The 19,520-nt window shown below is 42.8% G+C and overlaps 1 protein-coding gene across 13 annotated transcripts in view; it reads right to left on the reverse strand.

The window, feature by feature from the left end:
• The window catches only part of CADPS2 (calcium dependent secretion activator 2), a 356,172-nt gene that overhangs the window by 278,671 nt on the left and 57,981 nt on the right, over nucleotides 1-19,520 (reverse strand). For all 13 annotated transcript variants that reach the window (XM_081211433.1, XM_081211428.1, XM_081211431.1 and 10 more), the window contains exon 2: nucleotides 1,861-1,974. In XM_081211433.1, the coding sequence (XP_081067559.1) occupies nucleotides 1,861-1,974 (114 nt within the window). The remainder of the gene's footprint in view (nucleotides 1-1,860; nucleotides 1,975-19,520) is intronic.

Genomic DNA, 19,520 nt, shown 5'->3' on the forward strand with positions numbered 1-19,520 from the left:
ATCCAGGGAAAGGCAGAAAAATTAAATAGAAGCCAGAATTAAATCTGATTTTCAATTTCCAAGGTCCTAGATCAATGTTGTTCAATACTTGATTTCTGGATTTTCATATTTGACAAATATTTTAGATGCTGTAAAATAAGCACTACTGTAGTTAGGGCACTCTATTATACTCCTAAAAACATGATTTTTTTTAAAAAAAAAACCCACATAAAATATATTAATAAAAATTGGTATATATAAAATAAAACATATTAGTATATATAAAATATATACTCTAGCTAACAATGCATCATATCTGCTGGGGTCTTCAGTAGTACTGAAAAAAGCTGGCTAACCCAGCTGAAAAATGGCTTATTAATCTTTGCAATCTTTTGTGATGATTCTCTGGTGTGCACCAATTGATATCTTTGTTTGTGCATTGCACATATATGACCTGCGATGAATGAATGCGATGAATATGCTTTAATTATTCTGTCGACTGAGTCAGTTATTCCGTTATATGTAGGATATGATGAGCTATGCTCAGGAAACATTTTGCCACAAAAAATGACATATTCTAGCTCATGCACTAAATTTCTGATAGTAGATCAATTGCACAAGCGGAGGTTTCCAGAATGGAGATGTTCCACTCTTCTGCAAATGGTGTTTACTTGAGATAGCTAAGAAATATGCAAAAGACAGGATGAAGTAGTTTAACTCTCAGGTGGATCACCTTTGGTGCAAAGTGATGAATGTGGTAAGTTACTGATGGTAAAGTTTCTATTAGGCACCAGACTTGGAAGGAAGGGTTGGACCATATGGAAACAAGGAGGTACTGCTGCTTGGATAAGTAGATTCCAGCCTACCAGTTTCTGAAAGCTGGAAAAGCTGGTGGTATTTCAGTGCCTGACTGGATTTTATTTCCATTTGGCTTGTTGTTGACTGCTTTATGGGGACGGCAGTCTTCTTTTCTCCTAATTAGCCAAGTCAGGGAAGTAAGCAGGCCCAAACATTCCGAGGGGAAAATTTTGATTGGCTCAAGTTCTTTGCTTATCTGTGTTGAGTATTCTTTCAGCAGATCTTTATACAGCCCTATCAGAATGCAGGGACAGTTGTCCAAGTCCAAATATTGTGCTCTTGTGTTTTTCAGCCACTCCTCCGACTCAGTCAAGTGAGGGGATCCCGCCTTCTCTCTGAGCAGAGGGGATTGGGTGGGCTCATTTGTCCTAGTTTCTGAGTTTCCCGATAGTAACTCCTGCTCCGGTCAGGCCTCAGAGGCCTCATTTTTTAAAGTTAAGCTGGTGGTATCTCGAATTCAGATTTTGAGAGTAGGGATGTCAGAGAATTCCAATGAAAACGAAAAACAGGAGTGGGAATTGTCTATGTTCTCTTATTCATCTCAGGTAAATCAATCAGGATTGGCATTATCTACTGCAATATCACCATAGTGGACAGTGAGACACATAACTTAATTGCTGGCAGAAGGCAAACTGCAGCAGAGCAGAAACACTACTGCATATGACAAACCCAGAGTGGAGTAGAAAATGATGCCCTCTTACATCCCTAGCTGAGCAGAATGTGTCGAAAGGTGACTCAAGATTTGTGCTGGACGGGGCAGCAGATCAGCAGCATGTCACCATCAATGTGGGGGAAGGGATAACATTTTCTGGTTGTTCGGAAAATCTTATGTTAAACCTCTGTCAACTCCAATCCCTAGGAGGCACCAAGCAGAATTAAGAAATTGTATTCACACAATTAAGTAACCTTGAGCTCACACACTTACAAATACTACTATAAAATTGGGGGCAGAGATTTTTACACACACGCCTACGCTCCCACCCATTTCAGGCACTGCCCCAGGAACAACCGCGTTCAACTTACCTCATAGTAACTTCGAACTGCGTTACAAAATGCTTCATCAGCCACAATTTGTGTCTCTCCATTCAGGAAGGCCTGAAAGCGCTCCTTCACAATCTGTAGCTGTTGCTTGTTCAGCTGGAGAGAAAGCAAAAGTTCAGTCAGCAAGCTACACATTTTGATTCATTCCAATATTTAAAAACTCTTAGTTGTCCCACACATCAATTTCCTCCTTTAACTCAGTATGCCATTACTTTCAATAACTGCTAGCAACCACACCTAGATAGATAGATATTAGGGCTGCTATAAGTCTGGAATTTCCCGGATGTTCCCAGAATTTGGCAGCCATTTTAAATGTTTGGGAAATTTAAATGGCAGTCCATTGTGGGAATGGATTTTTTTTGTCGGAATTTTTTAAAAAAATTATTTAAAAACTGTTTTCGGGGCATAGGTGTCAATGTTTCCCTTTTAAAAAGGGAAATTCCCTTATTCCAAATAGGATTCCTCACAAGAAAAGGGAAAAGTTGACAGCTATGTTTGGGGGGATATTTTGGAGAGAGAGAAAACGCTCAACAAATGTAGACAAAAACACACACAAAACCCAATAAGTAAAAACCTCAACAACCTTTGTGTCCAGATTTTCACTTCCCGAAATATGGCAACCCTAAGATAAAATAGATAACACAATTTTGTTTATTCTACAAAATCTATGTAATTTGTTATAACAGAACAGCTTTAATTTCATGTTCTGATAACCTACAGTCACACAATAATTTCCTAGTACTTTTACCATTTCCCTGGTTAAAACAGACTCATCCCCTATTATTAAAATCTGAAAGGTTTCCAGCTGCACAGTGGTGTGAACACAAAGAGATGGAGGGAAGGGTGTGCATGTTGCTGCATTCTCACCCCCAACACACACACACACACATACACACACACACACACTTCACTGTACACACTTTAAGCAGCAGAAATGAGCTTATGTGCATGATGGGTGAGATGTTATCAAGGCAGCAGCATGAATGGAGACTATAGGACATATTACAAGAGTATTACGAAAATCAGGAAATTGAAATATACCTTTCCCCTCATTACTGTGAACCATTTCCCTACCCAGAATCCCTAACTGGGACAAAACATGTCCCAGTTTTCCCTGAAGATTTTTTCAGAACGATTACTCCAAAGATCAGCAACTAGCTTAACTGCTCAATCTAAACAATGCAGAAAGAGAAACCATGTAACAAAGGCACACCCGAAAACAAGTTTTTGTTTCCCCCCTTCCACAAAACCCAAACAAGAATGAAAACCTTGAGACTTGTAGCACTAAAGGTGAACAATTACACGCCACTTTTGTACACCAAAACCCACCATAAATAGGAGTCTTGTGTCTTAGCAGTTGCGGGCCTAGACATCACATTCCTCAGTCCCCAACCCCACAGAGAATTCAAAGACAACTGAGACTGGTTTTTGGATCAAAACAGGCTACATCTTCATTGAATACAGATGAAAAAGCTTTGGCTTGGGCAATTAAATACTTCCAGCCCACCTGCCAGAAGTGATATTCTGGTCAATTTGTACAGGGGTTTCAAATAGGGCAATACCTGCAAGGACTGCTGTCTGGAAGAGTGCCATCAGCCCTGGGCCCTGGCTGGGCATGAAGAAATGGCCGCTCCCCCCCAAAAAAAAATCCCTTTAACAGGATACCCAGCATTTGGAGAGGCACATAAAGACTACAACCTCCTCTCCATCCCAGACTGAGGTTGCCCCAATGCCCAAACAAGTTGTGACAATTGCTATGAGGTAGGCAAAACCACCAGGCTGGATCCAATTTGACCGGTGGGCAAATTCCTACCTGGCCCCAGAACACGACGGCCACCTTAGCCACAGCAAGGTCATAAAACCATCACTTGAAATGAAGGAAGTGTCGCGGTCCGGTTAATGAGCAATCTAAGACCTGGTAGGGGACGTCAGGACCAGGGGCAAGATGGTGGGGTGGGAGCAGGAACAGGGGTCTAGAAGGCAGGAGTCAGGAAGCCAAGAGTTCAAGGGTCAGAGAGCCAGGAGTCAAGAAGCCAAGGGTCTGAGAATCAGGAAGCAAGGAGTCACGAAGTCAAGGGTCCGAGGATCAAGAAGAAGGGAGTCAAGAAGCCGAGGTTCAAAGATCAGGAAGCAAGAAGCCAAACGCAGCAAGGCAGGAAGCGTGTTGCTGTGGCAAAGAGCCAAGGGTAAATGTTGACCTTATATCCCTCCCCAGATCTTGCCACCAGGTGCTGTGAGTTACCAATCGGCTTCACCTGTGAGGCTGTGCCTTGCCCCTTCAGAACAAACTTAGGAAGGCCCCAGTCCTGCAAATTCCTATTGGTCACAGGGCCTGGCTCCTGCACGCACTCCTGACAGGAAGGCAGGTGGGGAACCCGACAAGGGAAATAACAGGTAAGGGCTCCAGGTGTGGGCTGTTTAAATGGCCAGGTTGTGGACCTGAGAGAAGCCTTCCTGCTCCATCAGCTCCACCCCATGCCCCAGTCTGCACCTGAGCCTGCACTCCCATTTGCCAATCCCGGGTGAAGGCTAGGATTCAGCTCCAGATAGGCAGCCATGGGCTTACGCCTGAATCACCTGTCCGGACTAGATGCTGATCCCAGTATCCCCCGTCAGGGTCTTGGAAGAGCCTGCGCTGCAACGCAAGGGTGAGCGGACTTGCATTCAGTCTGCGTGGTTTTAGAACAGGTATAGAACAGGTATTATTATAATAATAATAATACAGTGGTACCTCAGGTTACAGACGCTTCAGCTTACAGACTCCACTAACCCAAAAATAGTACCTCAGGTTAAGAACTTTGCTTCAGGATAAGAACAGAAATCGCATGGCGGCGGTAGCAGCAGGAGGACCCATTAGCTAAAGTGGTACCTCAGGTTAAGAACAGTTTCAGGTTAAGAACGGACCTCCGGAACGAATTAAGTTCTTAACCCGAGGTACCATTGTAATGATAATGTGTTATTTATTATTTATACCCTGCCCATCTGGCTGGGTTTCTCCAGCCACTCTGGGCGGCTCCCAACAGAATGTTAAAAACACGATAAAACATCAAACTTCCCTAAACAGGGCTGCCTTCAGATGTCTTCTAAAAGTCAGATAGTTGTTTATTTCCTTGACATCTGAAGGGAGGGTGTTCCACAGGGTGGGTGCCACTACCAAGAAGGCCCTCTGCCTGGTTCCCTGTAACCTCACTTCTCACAGTGAGGGAACCGCCAGAAGGCCCTCGGAGCTGGATCTCAGTGTCTGGGCTGAACGATGGGGATGGAGACGCGCCTTCAGGTATACTCCAGGTACTGTTTTGCTGTTCTGTTTTCCTTATTTACTTGTTTTTGTCTTGTGTTTCATTCTGTGAGCTGCCCTGAGACCTTATGATGAAGGGCGGCATATAAATCTAATAAATAAAATAAATAAATATTGGAAACCTGAGGCCCTCTGAGCTTCATAGAGTCGTAGAATTGCAGAGTTGTAAGGGATCAAGAGTGTAATCTAGTCCAACCCCCTGCAATGCAGGAATCTTTTGTTGGGTTCCAAACTTAGAATAGAATCATAGAATCATAGAGTTGGAAGAGACCACAAGGGCCATCGAGTCCAACCCCCTGCCAAGCAGGAAACACCATCAGAGCACTCCTGACATATGGTTGTCAAGCCTCTGCTTAAAGACCTCCAAAGAAGGAGACTCCACCACACTCCTTGGCAGCAAATTCCACTGTCGAACAGCTCTTACTGTCAGGAAGTTCTTCCTAATGTTTAGGTGGAATCTTCTTTCTTGTAGTCTGGATCCATTGCTCCGTGTCCGCTTCTCTGGAGCAGCAGAGAACCATCAGCTCTAGCGAGCACTGTTAGGAATTTTATCTCACCAGCTGCTCAGAGAGCAGCACAATGGTTGTTTATATCATGTGAGTGTCTGAGAGCGTGAGACAGGAAGTCTCAGCACAGTCTCAGTACTGTGAAGAAGTTACTTTCGCTTCTGTGTGAAGTGTGCTCTTCTGTACTGCTGCTCAGAGAGAGCAGACACGCTGATGGATTCTCTGTGTATAGACTGTAAATAAAGTAGTTTAGAGCTACTGATTGTGCTCCTCTCAGGAGGGAGGGGTCGCTTATTACCGGTCTCTCTGGACTGATGAAGATTTACAGCCAGAGGATGACCACCGGAGAGACACCTTGGGAAGGTGGCGGCCTTCCCGGGCGTTTTTCCAACAAGCACAGCCAAGTTCACAACATCTGGAGGACCACAGGTTCTCCATTCCCTCCATATACATTTCCAGCGTCCTGAACTGGAAAGTCCAAAACATTAGCCTCTAAGAGGGCATCAAGCTTTCTAGCCACCTGACAAATGTGGTCTATACTTTCCTCTTCGACAAGACTGTGTCATCTTGAAGCTGGTCATTAAAATGTTTCCCTGACACATGCTGCATCGCAAATAAACCGCTGACAAACAAATGCTAAGCTTTCTGCCCATTTCCTGCAAAAACACGCACAGAATTGTTTTATTAGGCAGGCATAATGTTTATTCTTCTTTGCGCAAATCAAAAGGCACTGTTTGCTAATGAAGGCACATTACAGTTTGCCATACTCATATTATGCTAAATGGTTTCACTGTTCTCCGAAATGCTTTGCAATTAGATACTGTTACCAGCTCTGTTTAACTAATACTTTAATCATTTGTAGCTTCATGTTGCAAAGCAAATAGATAGATGTTTAGAACGTTGAGGTCTCAATTTTAATCTGTTTTAGTATTTTAACTTTTGTATGTTTGAAGGGAGGGTTGTGATTCTCCCCTTGTTTTACCTTTTAGGAGTATTTTGCAATCAAGTAGCGAATGAATTATATGAAATATAAATAAATAAATAGCAGAGATATCACTGCCTTTGTCAATCTGTGTGATTCTGTTTTCTAAAAACACAGTATCATCTGAGTTAGTTGCTGCTGTCTTTCTCCTATGGTTTTTCCAAAATATACAGATATGCCAGTAGATGGCATAACTCTTTTGTGGCTGAAGCCCCTTTTTCTAGTAACAGCAAGCAAAAAAACGCTAAAATAGGTATTTAATTTCTCCTTACAGAAACAGGCAAGCAAAACCCCACAAAAATAAGAACTGCCTCTGAGATTCTTACTGCGTACAAGTAGTTAAGAGGATTATGATTCACTACCCAAAAGAAGCAAATGCAAACTGATGAAATATGCTGGGAATGATACTGGAACAACTGCAACTACTGTCTGAACTTTTAAATCTCCATCACTTTTAATATCTGTTACAAGTGTATGCAGTTGGGCAAATGACTACGTGGTTATCTCCTGCTTCTAAAAATTAGTGCAGAATGATAAAATGCAGCAATTAGGATGGCACCACCACCACCCACCAAAGAGAGGGGTGCAAAAGATGGCACAGATCTGCATAAAATTAACATTTCCCCATTTTGGTGTATGGACACAAATTCTGGGAAAAATTACTGATACAGTGCATCTCACCGTAGAGAAAGCAACTGTACCTGTTCAGTCTGTTGTCCGGGTGTTTACTGTGGATGAGCAAATTTTCGAGGCCCCTGTAATCTATTCCTAGAGTCATCACTACTTGAACTAGTTAGCCCTTCAAGTAGAGGACTCCTTCAAAGGGACTACTCTCTTAATAGAGAGCGGTCTTCTGTAAAGGAAGACAAGTGACCACATAGCAGCAATACAGATCACTATGGCTGGCTTCGTCATATTCTGTGGCTGCTGTTGCTTCACCCATAGTTACTGGCAGGTTCTGTTGCTATGGATTAAAGACCAATCCCTCCACTTCAGCATTTAAAGGACCCCTGGATGGTTAAATCCAGTCGAATTCGACTATGGGGTGCGGCATTTATTTCCTCTTTCATACCTACGGAGCCGGTGTTTATCCGCAGAGGTAAATGGCGTTTCCATGCACCTTGGCTTCCATCACGGTGTTCCATTGCGCCAGAAGCGGTTTAGTCGTTTTCACAATACTTCCTAGTTTTTAATTTGGGCGACGAAATGGTTCATTGGTTACTATATCCTCAAATACCAAAGCAACATATTTATTGGTATATGAACCAACTTTTTAAAAGAGGTCCATAAAAATATTTCCCACCCCTCTTAGGCCCAATGTCACGGTTGTTGTTTTTTTTTTAAAAAAAGACGACCATTCGCTTTTAAGCCTTCTGCATCCTCTGTTGTTTCACTATTAAGCCTCTGAAGCCATCTACTGTGTGTTATTTTAGATTATCCATTTGTGCTTTATGTATAATTTCTTAAAAAGATGAAAAAGCCTAGAATAACATTCAATTTACACCTTGAAATCAAGATCAGTCACAAAAAGCGCACACCACCACACAAACAAAGAACCAAAACTTCAGAGGTAATTGACACACACCAGTTCTTCAGACAATATTTCTTTCTCTTCAAAACTCTCACAAAAACTACAGATATTTAACTTATTTCTAAATGTGGAAATCCTACTTCAGACAGAAGTCTAACTTAAATACCCGAAAAGCACAAAGGAGAAAACAAAAATTCTGTAGCGGCGTAAAAGACTAACAGATTTGTTACGTCATAAGTTTATGTCGACCAGAAAAACACATGAAGAATGAAGGAAAAGCAATTCTAGTAATGAGACTTTAGAGCTTGGTGGAATATCTTCCTCACTCAGAGTCACCTGTCATGGAACGCTAATATCAACCAAGAGGTTGACTTGGGAAAGTCTTACCAACTAATAAGGTTCCCAGCCCTGGCCCCATATTAAAATCCTTTGCAGGATATAGTTTCCATTTCTTGAATGGACAGCTCAGTGGCAGAAAACCTTTCCAATTAGTTATGTGATCTGCATTGGGCATCTTCCATTTCACCCAAGCACAGATGTGGCCATAAAAGCTTAGTGTGGTTTCTGCAGGCACAACTTGTCTCATATAAAACTTGGGTTTAATCTTCTTAATAAGTTAGTAAAGGAAGAAAAATAAAATGCTGGTCTAACATAAGGATACCAGAAAACACAGTTATTCAGGGAGGACTATCAAAGGGCCTTCCTTAGCAGATATATGACGCAGGTAGGGAGCTAAGGTAGCAATAACTTCTTTTATGGGTTTGATTTTCTGCATTTCCCATCTACTAAATACAATACACAAGTTCATCACTGGCTGAAGAAAAAAGTTCCAGATCCCCTCAAATGTGCATTTATTTGCCCTTGCTGAGTTGTCAGAGAGTCCCCCCAAATGTTATTTTTATTATGCATTCATCATGATTTGTGCTCCTGGGAAATTGTTATGCAATCACACTTTCAATATTATTTGCCCCTACAAAAGTTTTGGGGCAGTCCTACTGCTTCATTTGCAATGAAGTGCATTTTAAGGCTAAGTTAAGAGCTCTGAGAACTTAAAGAAGAAAAGTCACTTGACTCAGGGACAGTCTACTTATACATTGGTCCATTCCTACCTCTTTTCCTTAATGGCGACTGCTCCTGCTCAGGCTGCACAGACAAAGCTTTTTGTTTCCTGAAATTTGTTCCGATTTTGCAGATAAACTATAACTAATAGAATTCTACAGGATGTGGTATGAGTGTGTGAAAACAGTCAAGATTCAAGGATCGCTAGGCATGTGCCTCCAGATGGTGGAGATAATCAGGCACCATTCTGGCACCCAGGCATCTTTACTTGGTCGCAAGTGGCTGATGTTGTTGTTGTTTAGTCATTTAGTTGTGTCCGACTCTTCGTGACCCCATGGACCAGAGCACGCCAGGCACTTCTGTCTTCCACTGCCTACCGCAGTTTGGTCAAACTCATGCTAGTAGCTTCGAGAACACTATCCAACCATCTCGTCCGCTGTCATCCCCTTCTCCTTGTGGCTTCCATCTTCCCCAGCATCAGGGTCTTTTCCAGGGAGTCTTCTCTTCTCATGAGGTGGCCAAAGTATTGGAGCCTCAGCTTCACAATCTGTCCTTCCAGTGAGTACTCAGGGCTGATTTCCTTCAGAATGGATAGGTTTGATCTTCTTGCAGTCCAATAAGTCTCCTCCAGCACCATAATTCAAAAGCATCAATTCTTCGGTGATCAGCCTTCTTTATGGTCCAACTCTCACTTCCATACATCACTACTGGGAAAACCATAGCTTTTACTATACGGACCTTTGTTGGCAAAAGTGGCTGATAGGCAGGGGCAAAATGCACCTGGCTAATTTCAAACACTGCTTTTTGCCACGCCAGTGGCAAAAAAAGCAACTTAAAGCAACAGCAGTTGCTCAGGGAAGCTGGTGCCCAGGTGGCAGAATGCCTTGCTGGTCCTATCTGGCATCTCCAGGGTTCAGATGGGATCTAAGAGAATTTCTGTCAGAAAAGGAAGGTAATGGTTTTAATCATTACATAGTTTGTGCTAGCAAAATGGAACCATTAACTGACAAGGCTAGCCTATGTGTTTTGCCTCAGTTTGGCTGACAGGCTCCAACAAAAGGAATATTACTTTGTAATGAATGCCACACTGATCTCAAGGTATGTGCAAGCCTTCATCAATGCACAAATGGACTTCCCACTTTCCTTAATTATAATATATATAATTGAAAAGCATTTCCTGCATGGGGGTTTGCATCAGGCTAGTAACTCCCCACCCACACCCCGAACAAACAATAATCCCCAGGTTTCATTTTAAAAAGTTTCTAGAGGCAAAATATACATTCACTATCCCTCTGGTAGAAGAGGGTTTTTGTTAGCATCCCAGTAATGATGTATGGAAGTGAAAGCTGGACCATAAAGAAGGCTGATCGCCGAAGAATTGATGCTTTTGAGCTGGAGGAGACTCTTGAGAGTCCCATGGACTGCAAGAAGATCAAACCTATCCATTCTGAAGAAATTTAGCCCTGAGTGCTCACTGGAAGGACAGATCGTGAAGCTGAGGCTCCAGTACTTTGGCCACCTCATGAGAAGAGAAGACTCCCTGGAAAAGACCCTGATGTTGGGAAAGATGGAGGGCACAAGGAGAAGGGGACGACAGAGGACGAGATGGTTGGATAGTGTTCTTGAAGCTACCAGCATGAGTTTGACCAAACTGCGGGAGGCAGTGGAAGACAGGAGTGCCTGGCGTGCTCTGCTCCATGGGGTCACGAAGTGTCGGACATGACTAAATGACTAATCAACAACAACAAAACCTGCTCCCCCTTACAGCATTTTATTCCTCCATTGCTCCCCACTCCCACCCATGATTTCCTGGTAACTAGAGAAGTTGTTTTTGATTGTTAACGTTATACAACCACAGTTTAATTTCTTCATTTTGAAAACCGATGCACCCCCCCCCCTCCAGACTTCAGGTGTTGCTTGGGAAAAAAGACCCACAGCTTGAATGTGACTTCCTGTTTGCCTTTTTAGTCCACGATTCGTGTTGTTCAGAGTCCTTAATTCTACCAGCGCTGCTGCCTTTAAACCTCCTATGCTATTACTCCTCCATTTCTCCCAACCCATTTCCTGTATCACTCCCTTGTGTAAACTGAAAGCAAAGCAGGTACACAACAACACACCATCCATTGCACAGCCAGGAACAGATCAGGCTTTATAGACTGAAAACATGTCATGCCCATTTCAAAAGAAGTTTGTTGCTCATCAACTCTTAGAACAACAGGAAAGAACTCTCTCCTTTACTGAAAGAACCAACTCTGAAAAGGTTATTTAAAAATAAAAAGAGCTAGTCAGAAAATATTTTATATTGAAAAACAGTTCTGTGCATCCATTGCTTTTGCCCTTAAATCTTAAGCCCCATAAGTAAATAAACAAAAATGAAAGCATAACAAGGAAATTCAGCTAAGAAATCTACATAAAATATTATTCTTATGTACTATATGCAGAGTTACGTATTTGGGGCAAAGGAAATCAGTTAAAACGTTCCAGTTTCTACAAATCATCACTATTAATAGGAGAAATGCAATTTATGACAGTACTTCACACCTTAAGGGAACTGAATTTAAATAGCTGAGTCAGTTTGCCTTCTACGTGTTGAATACTAAACAGGAAAGTGTTTCCAAAACAAAGCTAGCTAAATGTCTGCCAACTGAAACATGACTTTGCATCATGCAAATTTCAACACTAAAAGACGCTTCACTCGTGAACTGACCAGATGAACAAACAGCATGTTTAGGGAAGCTTTTAATGTTTAATAGGTTATTGTATTTTAGTGTTTTGTTGAAAGCCGCCCAGAGTGGCTGGGGGGACCCAGCCAGATGGGCGGGGTATTAATAATAATAATAATAATAATAATAATAATAATAATAATAATTATTATTATTATTATTCGAAGACAAGGTAGTATTGGAACTTGCATTATAAAAAAGCACACATAAAACAACTAAAACCCACTCAAACATTTTATGTTACTAATCTCATGATATCTAGAACAGGACAGAAATATACGCAATAGCTTTAATGAAAGTAATATTATCATATACCATCCATATCGGGGAATTTCGTAGATCACTATCTTTCGTAGGTTATATATCTCAAAGAAGCGGGGGTGGTGGTTTAAGGCTGAGTTGTGGTTTGAGGACCCGATCCCCCCAAAGAGGAATGAATACACAAGGACACGTGATATAAGGTTAATGGGCAAAAAAAGGCCACAACTTTATTGATTACAGCAAGTGAAAAGGTATTGGCTTAGGCATTGGATTACGTCAGCTGACTCCACCCCCTCAGAGAGGGGTGAGTCTGAAATGAAGGGGGTTTATTCACCAGTAGGTGGAGCCTGTTGATGCTAATCCAACTATAGCATCTCCCCTGATGTCACCGAGGGTCGTGCCATGGCCTCCCGCCAAGCAGGCATCGGACAGAATACACGACCGCCAGATTCCTTTAACGGAATACCCAAAAATTGAAGGCATAGGCGATGGCCACACCTAGCCCTTCGACACACCACAACACATTATTCCAATGCCTAACCTACCCACCAATACCACAAGTGTTGTGACGATTAGGCGAAAAAACCAAAAGCCTAATGCCAAATGGAAAAATTCCTACCAGGCCCCCCGGACAACCAGGGCGACCAACCTAAGATCCATAGCAAGGCCAAGGAAAACTAAGACCCTGAGCTCAAAGGGAGTGGAGGGTGGGTGAATCGCGATGGGATGACGAAGAGTGAGGCAGAGGAGGGGCTGGCGCCACAGCATTTAGGCTGCTGAACACGCCCCCTCGGAGGCACCTGGTTGGGTGCCTGCCGATGGGCGTGGGCGCCAGCCAGGTGAGTGGGAGGCAGGGGGCTAACGCCCCCTGCTAGAGGTGGGGCTCGGGTTCCCGCCCACAACCACTCCCCTCTCTTCCAGGAGGAGAGTCTTAGGTCACAAACCTATTATCATAGTCTTGAGAAACCTTTTCCAGCCCCAGGGTCACTTGCCAGTGGCGGGCAGGGCCAGAGGTGAAATACAACAAAGGAATGAATACAAATTCTACCTTTGTAGCATAGGCTAGCTCCTGCACATTCACAGACCTCTCTGCTTTGCCGGTAGGAAAGCAAGAGACCTTATCAGACTTCAGGGAGACATTTCAGCCAGGCAAAAACATTGGAGGAGGCAACTGGAGAGGCGATGTGGCCTCGGAAGAGTCCTAAGAGCATAGGATAGCCAATCACACAAAAAAGATTGTGAGCTATCATGTAGATCCTGTATTATCCTACCTACCAAGAGATCATTCATTCACAGTTTGGATCTTTACTGCATGCAGAATGGCACCATATGCCCTTGAGAGGAGGAGAAAAAAGAAACCAACATCCTAATGGTGATTGCGGGTGGTTCAGTTGATACAGAAAGCTCGCCTACTTTTTTTTTCTTTTTTCAAATTTTTTAATTAGTTTTCGCAATATTATAAACAAACAAACAAACAAACACATAAGACAAACAAACATAAATGATAGCCTTATTGAAAATTACACTTATTAACTTTGTTAAGTGACTTCCTCGCTTCCCCTTGGTTGAATTTCATTGCATGTCCTTTTAACGGTTTTCTAAATCCCAATTCTTATAAAATTTAACTTAGACATTAACATCCTTAAATCTTCACCTTATGGAATTAAACATGTTAATTCATCACTTAACATAAATAAAATCCTAAGCCAATTAAGTATCTGCAAGCTGTTTTCAGTTAATTTGACTTAAATTTAGCTAGATAATCATTAAATTTAATCCACTCTTCCTGATACTCCTCCTCCTTCTGGTCACGGACTCTTCCGGTTAGGTCGGCTAGCTCCGAAAAATCCATCATCTTCACCTGCCATTCTTCTATCATTGGTAATTCTTGAGTTTTCCGCTTTTTAGCTAACAAAATATGGGCAGCAGTTGTGGCATACAAAAATAATTTAACATCTTTCTTGGGCAATTCCAAACCTGTTATTCCAAGAAGAAACGCCTCTGGTTTCTTTATAAATGTATATTTCAACATTTTTTTCAATTCATCTTCAATTCATCTTTCAAATATTTTCCCAGAAGTCTTTCACCTTGGGACAGGTCCACCACATATGATAAAAGGTTCCTTCCTTTTCTTTACATTTCCAACATATATTGTCACAGTTGTGATATATCTTTGCTAATTTTACAAGAGTCAAATACCATCTAAACATCATTTCCATTATATTTTCCTTTAACAGAGTACATGCGGTGAACTTGACCCCTTTCTTCCACAATCTTTCCCAATCCTCAAATATTATATTATGTCCTACATCTCTTGCCCAATCTATCATAACAGATTTAACTCACCTACTTTTGGGAGAGAGAGGCAACAAAAAAACTGGGGGTGGAGAGATAGGAAAGGGCCGGCTGGAATCCTGAACAAGAGAACTCCATGGTGGAACATTTTGTTGAAAGCCCCACTTGCCCACACTGGCAAGGGGCTGCCAGTGTCTACGTGGTCAAACTTGAAAAAGGTCTTCTGCCATCTTTGGCCCTCAAAACCCAACACAATCTGCCACTGCTACAAAAGAATGCTTTTTGCTGAGCTGCCAGGGTCAGGGTAGAGGAGGCACAGCTGACTGGCCCTTGTAAAAGATAAAGGTAAAGGTAAAGGGACCCCTGACCATTAGGTCCAGTCGTGGCCAACTCTGGGGTTACAGCGCTCATCTCGCTTTATTGGCCGAGGGAGCCGGCGTACAGCTTCTGGGTCATGTGACCAGCATGACTAAGCCGCTTCTGGTGAACCAGAGCAGTCTACTTGCACTTTGACATGCTTTCGAACTGCTAGGTTGGCAGGAGCTGGGACCGAGCAATGGGAGCTCACCCGGTCACGGGGATTCGAACTGCCGACCTTCTGATCAGCAAGTCCTTGACTCTGTGGTTTAACCCACAGTGCCACCCGCGTCCCTTGAGACTGGCCCTTGTAACCTGAGCTAATAATATTTGCCATAAACTATTTAGCTCAGGACTGGCCCTTGTAACCTGAGCTAAATAGTTTACGACAGATATGGGAACATGGGTCGGAGAATGTTATCACTAGTAAAGTAAGCACCCCATTTATATTAGGAAACACTCATCAAATATAGCACATTGACTAGTTGTGGGGATAAACAGGCATCCATCACTACATCAAACTTCCAGACACGCAATTTTAATTTAACAGCAATCTCTTACTGATCCCTCCAGACCTTCCAGTGTACCTGTGAGGAAATGCTTCACTTGTGAGTCATTAAACCAGGTAGAAATCGAGCAATACAATTTTACCTTAATTTAATACTCTGGGTGGCTGTTACAATCTCCGCCTTTTGCTACTGCCACAGATTCATTTCGTTATAATAGCATACATGTTCTTCTAGAATTTAATAACCAATGCGTAAGTTTCATGTTCTAATTTTAATAGGTTTATAATATATCCTCCATATTTTGCACTGCCAGCTTACTCCCTGGTAACCATTTCTGACTGATGTGCTACTAGAAGTCAGAACTAGTTCTAGTATCAATAACGTTAATTAGATTATCAGGAAAAACAAAGGCTAGAAAAATGGACAGGGTTGTTCAGCACAGTGTAGCATTTTTCTCCTTTATTGAGAGCTATGGTCAGCAATATGGAACTTAGGAAAATTAAGAGAAAAGTTCTCAACAACAGAATAAAACAGGAAAAAACAATCCCAAGATCCACTGATTCCAAAGTCTCATTGCAGTAGCTCTTTGGTTTGGATTGCGATGGTTTGCACAGTTATTGACATAGTTTGTTTTCACTTCTCCCACCCTACAAAGCTTGCTGAGGACTGAAGGGCAGGAGAGAGGGAGAAATGTCTCAATATATAGAGACATCACCTTGCCAACAAAGGTCCGTATAGTTAAAGCTATGGTTTTCCCAGTAGTGATGTATGGAAGTGAAAGCTGGACCATAAAGAAGGCTGATCGCCGAAGAATTGATGCTTTTGAATTATGGTGCTGGAGGAGACTCTTGAGAGTCCCATGAACTGCAAGAAGATCAAACCGATCCATTCTGAAGGAAATCAGCCCTGAGTGCTCACTGGAAGGACAGATCCTGAAGCTGAGGCTCCAATACTTTGGCCACCTCATGAGAAGAGAAGACTCCCTGGAAAAGACCCTGATGTTGGGAAAGATGGAGGACACAAGGAGAAGGGGACGACAGAGGACAAGATGGTTGGATAGTGTTCTCGAAGCTACCAGCATGAGTTTGACCAAACTGCGGGAGGCAGTGGAAGACAGGAGTGCCTGGCGTGCTCTGGTCCATGGGGTCACAAAGAGTTGGACACAACTAAACGACTAAACAACAACAACATAGTTTTGTTGTATTTTCCTCAATCAACGCTTCTTCTTGCTGGAACATTTCTCTTCTTTGTTTGTATAACCTAATTAATATTATTATTTTTTATGAAAACTAGGGTCCTTGCAATCCAATTAATGCAGACCCCACTGAAGGGTTTCTGGACTTTTGTTTTAACACATTCTTTTCTGTCAGGTTTGTACAAAACCCTAGCACCAAACTGAATGCAGTGGGGGGTATGTCATTAGAAACCACCTCAGGGTTTTAAAATGAAATAGCAAGGCCTTTCAATGGGACCACAGCATGACATGGGGAGGTCCTGGCCTCCCCAACTATGATCCCGATGAAAATCGCTCCCCTCCCACCCTGCTATTAACGTGTTTTTTTAAATAAATAAATAAATAAATAAATAAATAAATAATAAAAAACCCTGCTGTGATTTGTAATGATGTCTTTAGCATCACATCTAGATCTGCTCTCTTTTTTGTTCTGAGTAACTACACGAAAAGAGGGGGTGAGGACCACTCAGAAAGAGTTGCCAGTTCTTTAAAGATTGGTTTGTTTAAGAATTATAAAGTGACTCACTTGTTCCTAAACAGGAACTTGACAAAAACAACCTGTTTAAATTACCAAACCTTGGTTGCAGGTGAAGAGGGGCATGATGGGAAATCCCCATTCGCTTCAAGATTCTGCTTTTCCATGGAGATTTGCATCCAGGACAAGGTGGGTCCAGAGAACACCAATTCCTATAGATAACAGCAAGCATAGGCAAACTCCGGCCCTCCAGATGTTTGGGACTACAATTCCCATCATCCCTGATCACTGGTCCTGTTAGCTAGGGATGATGGGAATTCTAGTCCCAAACACCTGGAGGGCTGGAATTTGCCTATGCCTGGACAACAGCTCTCTCAAAACCAGGGCCAACCTTTTAATGAGGCAATTTGGGTCTCCTTGGGACACCAAGATCCACAGGGGTGACAGATCTGCCCCTGCCCCCAATGGATTGCCTGCAGCTGCCACTGCCAGAGAAGCAGCTGTGGTGGTGGGCTTCTGGGTTCTGGCAAGATCTTGGTGGAAGCCACCACTGTAGTCACTTCTTTGCCACTGTAGGTGCCCCATCTTACCCTGCCAAAGTGAGGAGGTGGCAGCAGCTTCCAGCAAGATCTCACAAAGGCCCGGAGAGCTCACATGACCCTCTTGCAAGACCTTGCTGGAACATGGAAGTTGCAGCTGCGCAACCCCAGTAAGCGAGGCTGCATTGGGAACACCTTCCTGTGTCACCTCAGGCAGCAAAACAATGCTACTAAGGTCTTGGCAATTCAGAACACAATTCCTTTCCATCCCTTTTAGTTTCAGAGCTCGTTCGTTACATTTGGTCTGGCGTTAATGCTAGCCACAAACGAACCGCAAATCACAATTCATAAACCCGCCTCAACTAGGACTGCGCTCTGTAGTTTTACATTGGTACAGATAAAGCACTGAAGTGGTTAGCTCCAAAATGGAAAAGGGAGTGATTCTGACCCCTTAACTCCTAAATTATAGGACAGTATTAACATCTTGCATTAACCCAGTGCATAAATAGTTCATATGTCTTTTGTAGCGCAGGATGGAAAGGAGAATTGGCAATATTCCTTTTGTTGTTGCTGAAGTAGTCTCCTGGGCCTAGAACTAAATAATTCTATCTACCTGGGGACTAGAAGCTGATGAGGGTCCAGAAGTCAACATAATCTGATTTAGTAAATAAAACGGGCTAACTGAATACCGAGACGTGATTTTAAGTGCACTAAAATAGAAGGCGGAGGAGCCGAAAACCAAAGTAAGAAGCTTCACTCAACCAGGAAGCTCAACCGCAATTAATAAAGTCCTACAATCACCTGCTGACTAAATAATATTAATAGCTTCGAAACACCTCATCTACCACTAGCCAGGCAGAGCACTGTGAATTTCCAATAGCACTTGCTAGAATGACACACAGCTTTGCCATTCAAGTCTATCCACTATTGATCAGAAGAGACAGGTGTGTTCGCTGAGGAGCTGAGCACTGTCTGGACTATATATTTTATAACTGTCAAGTCAGTTCATTGAACTTTGAAGATTATGGGGTTTTTCAGTGCCAAACACCTTGCACTTATTTGACAATAAATTATCTCTCTGGCTCAGCTGAAGTGCCGTATCTACAGACAAGGTGATGGGAGTCGTTCCTCCTTCCCCCAAAACATGACAACTATTTCTGAGCTGGTTTGTACATGTGAAGCAGAACTAGACAAGATACTCAGGAAGGAGATGCTATTTTACCCAAGATCCCCTGTTGAGTTCTCTAAGCCCCACCCCATCCCCAGTTTTAGGCATGTAGCTTAACGTTTCCTTACCAGCCACAGCCAATTACAGTGGTACCTCAGGTTACATATGCTTCAGGTTACAGATGCTTCAGGTTACAGACTCTGCTAACCCAGATATAGTACCTCGGGTTAAGAACTTTGCTTCAGGATGAGAACAGAAATCATGCTCCGGCGGTGCAGTGGCAGCAGGAGGCCCCATTAGCTAAAGTGGTACCTCAGGTTAAGAACAGTTTCAGGTTAAGAATGGACCTCCGTAACGAATTAAGTACTTAACCCAAGGTACCACTGTATACACAGTGGGAGCAGATAAATACACATATTGTTATTCTGCCAAATCTAAGGGTAAAGGTAAAGGGACTGCTGGCCGTTAAGTCCAGTCGTGGATGACTCTGGGGTTGCAGCGCTCATCTAGCTTTACTGGCCTAGGGAGCTGACATTTGTCCGCAGACAGCTTCCGGGTCATGTGGCCAACATGACTAAGCTGCTTCTGGCGAACCAGAGCAGCACACGGAAACGTTGTTTACCTTCCCGCCAGAGCGGTACCTATTTCTCTATTTGCACTTTGACGTGCTTTCGAACTGCTAGGTTGGCAGGAACTGGGACCAAG

The sequence above is a fragment of the Podarcis bocagei genome (assembly GCF_964188305.1).
Source record: "Podarcis bocagei genome assembly, chromosome: 10".
Classification (NCBI taxonomy): domain Eukaryota; kingdom Metazoa; phylum Chordata; class Lepidosauria; order Squamata; family Lacertidae; genus Podarcis; species Podarcis bocagei.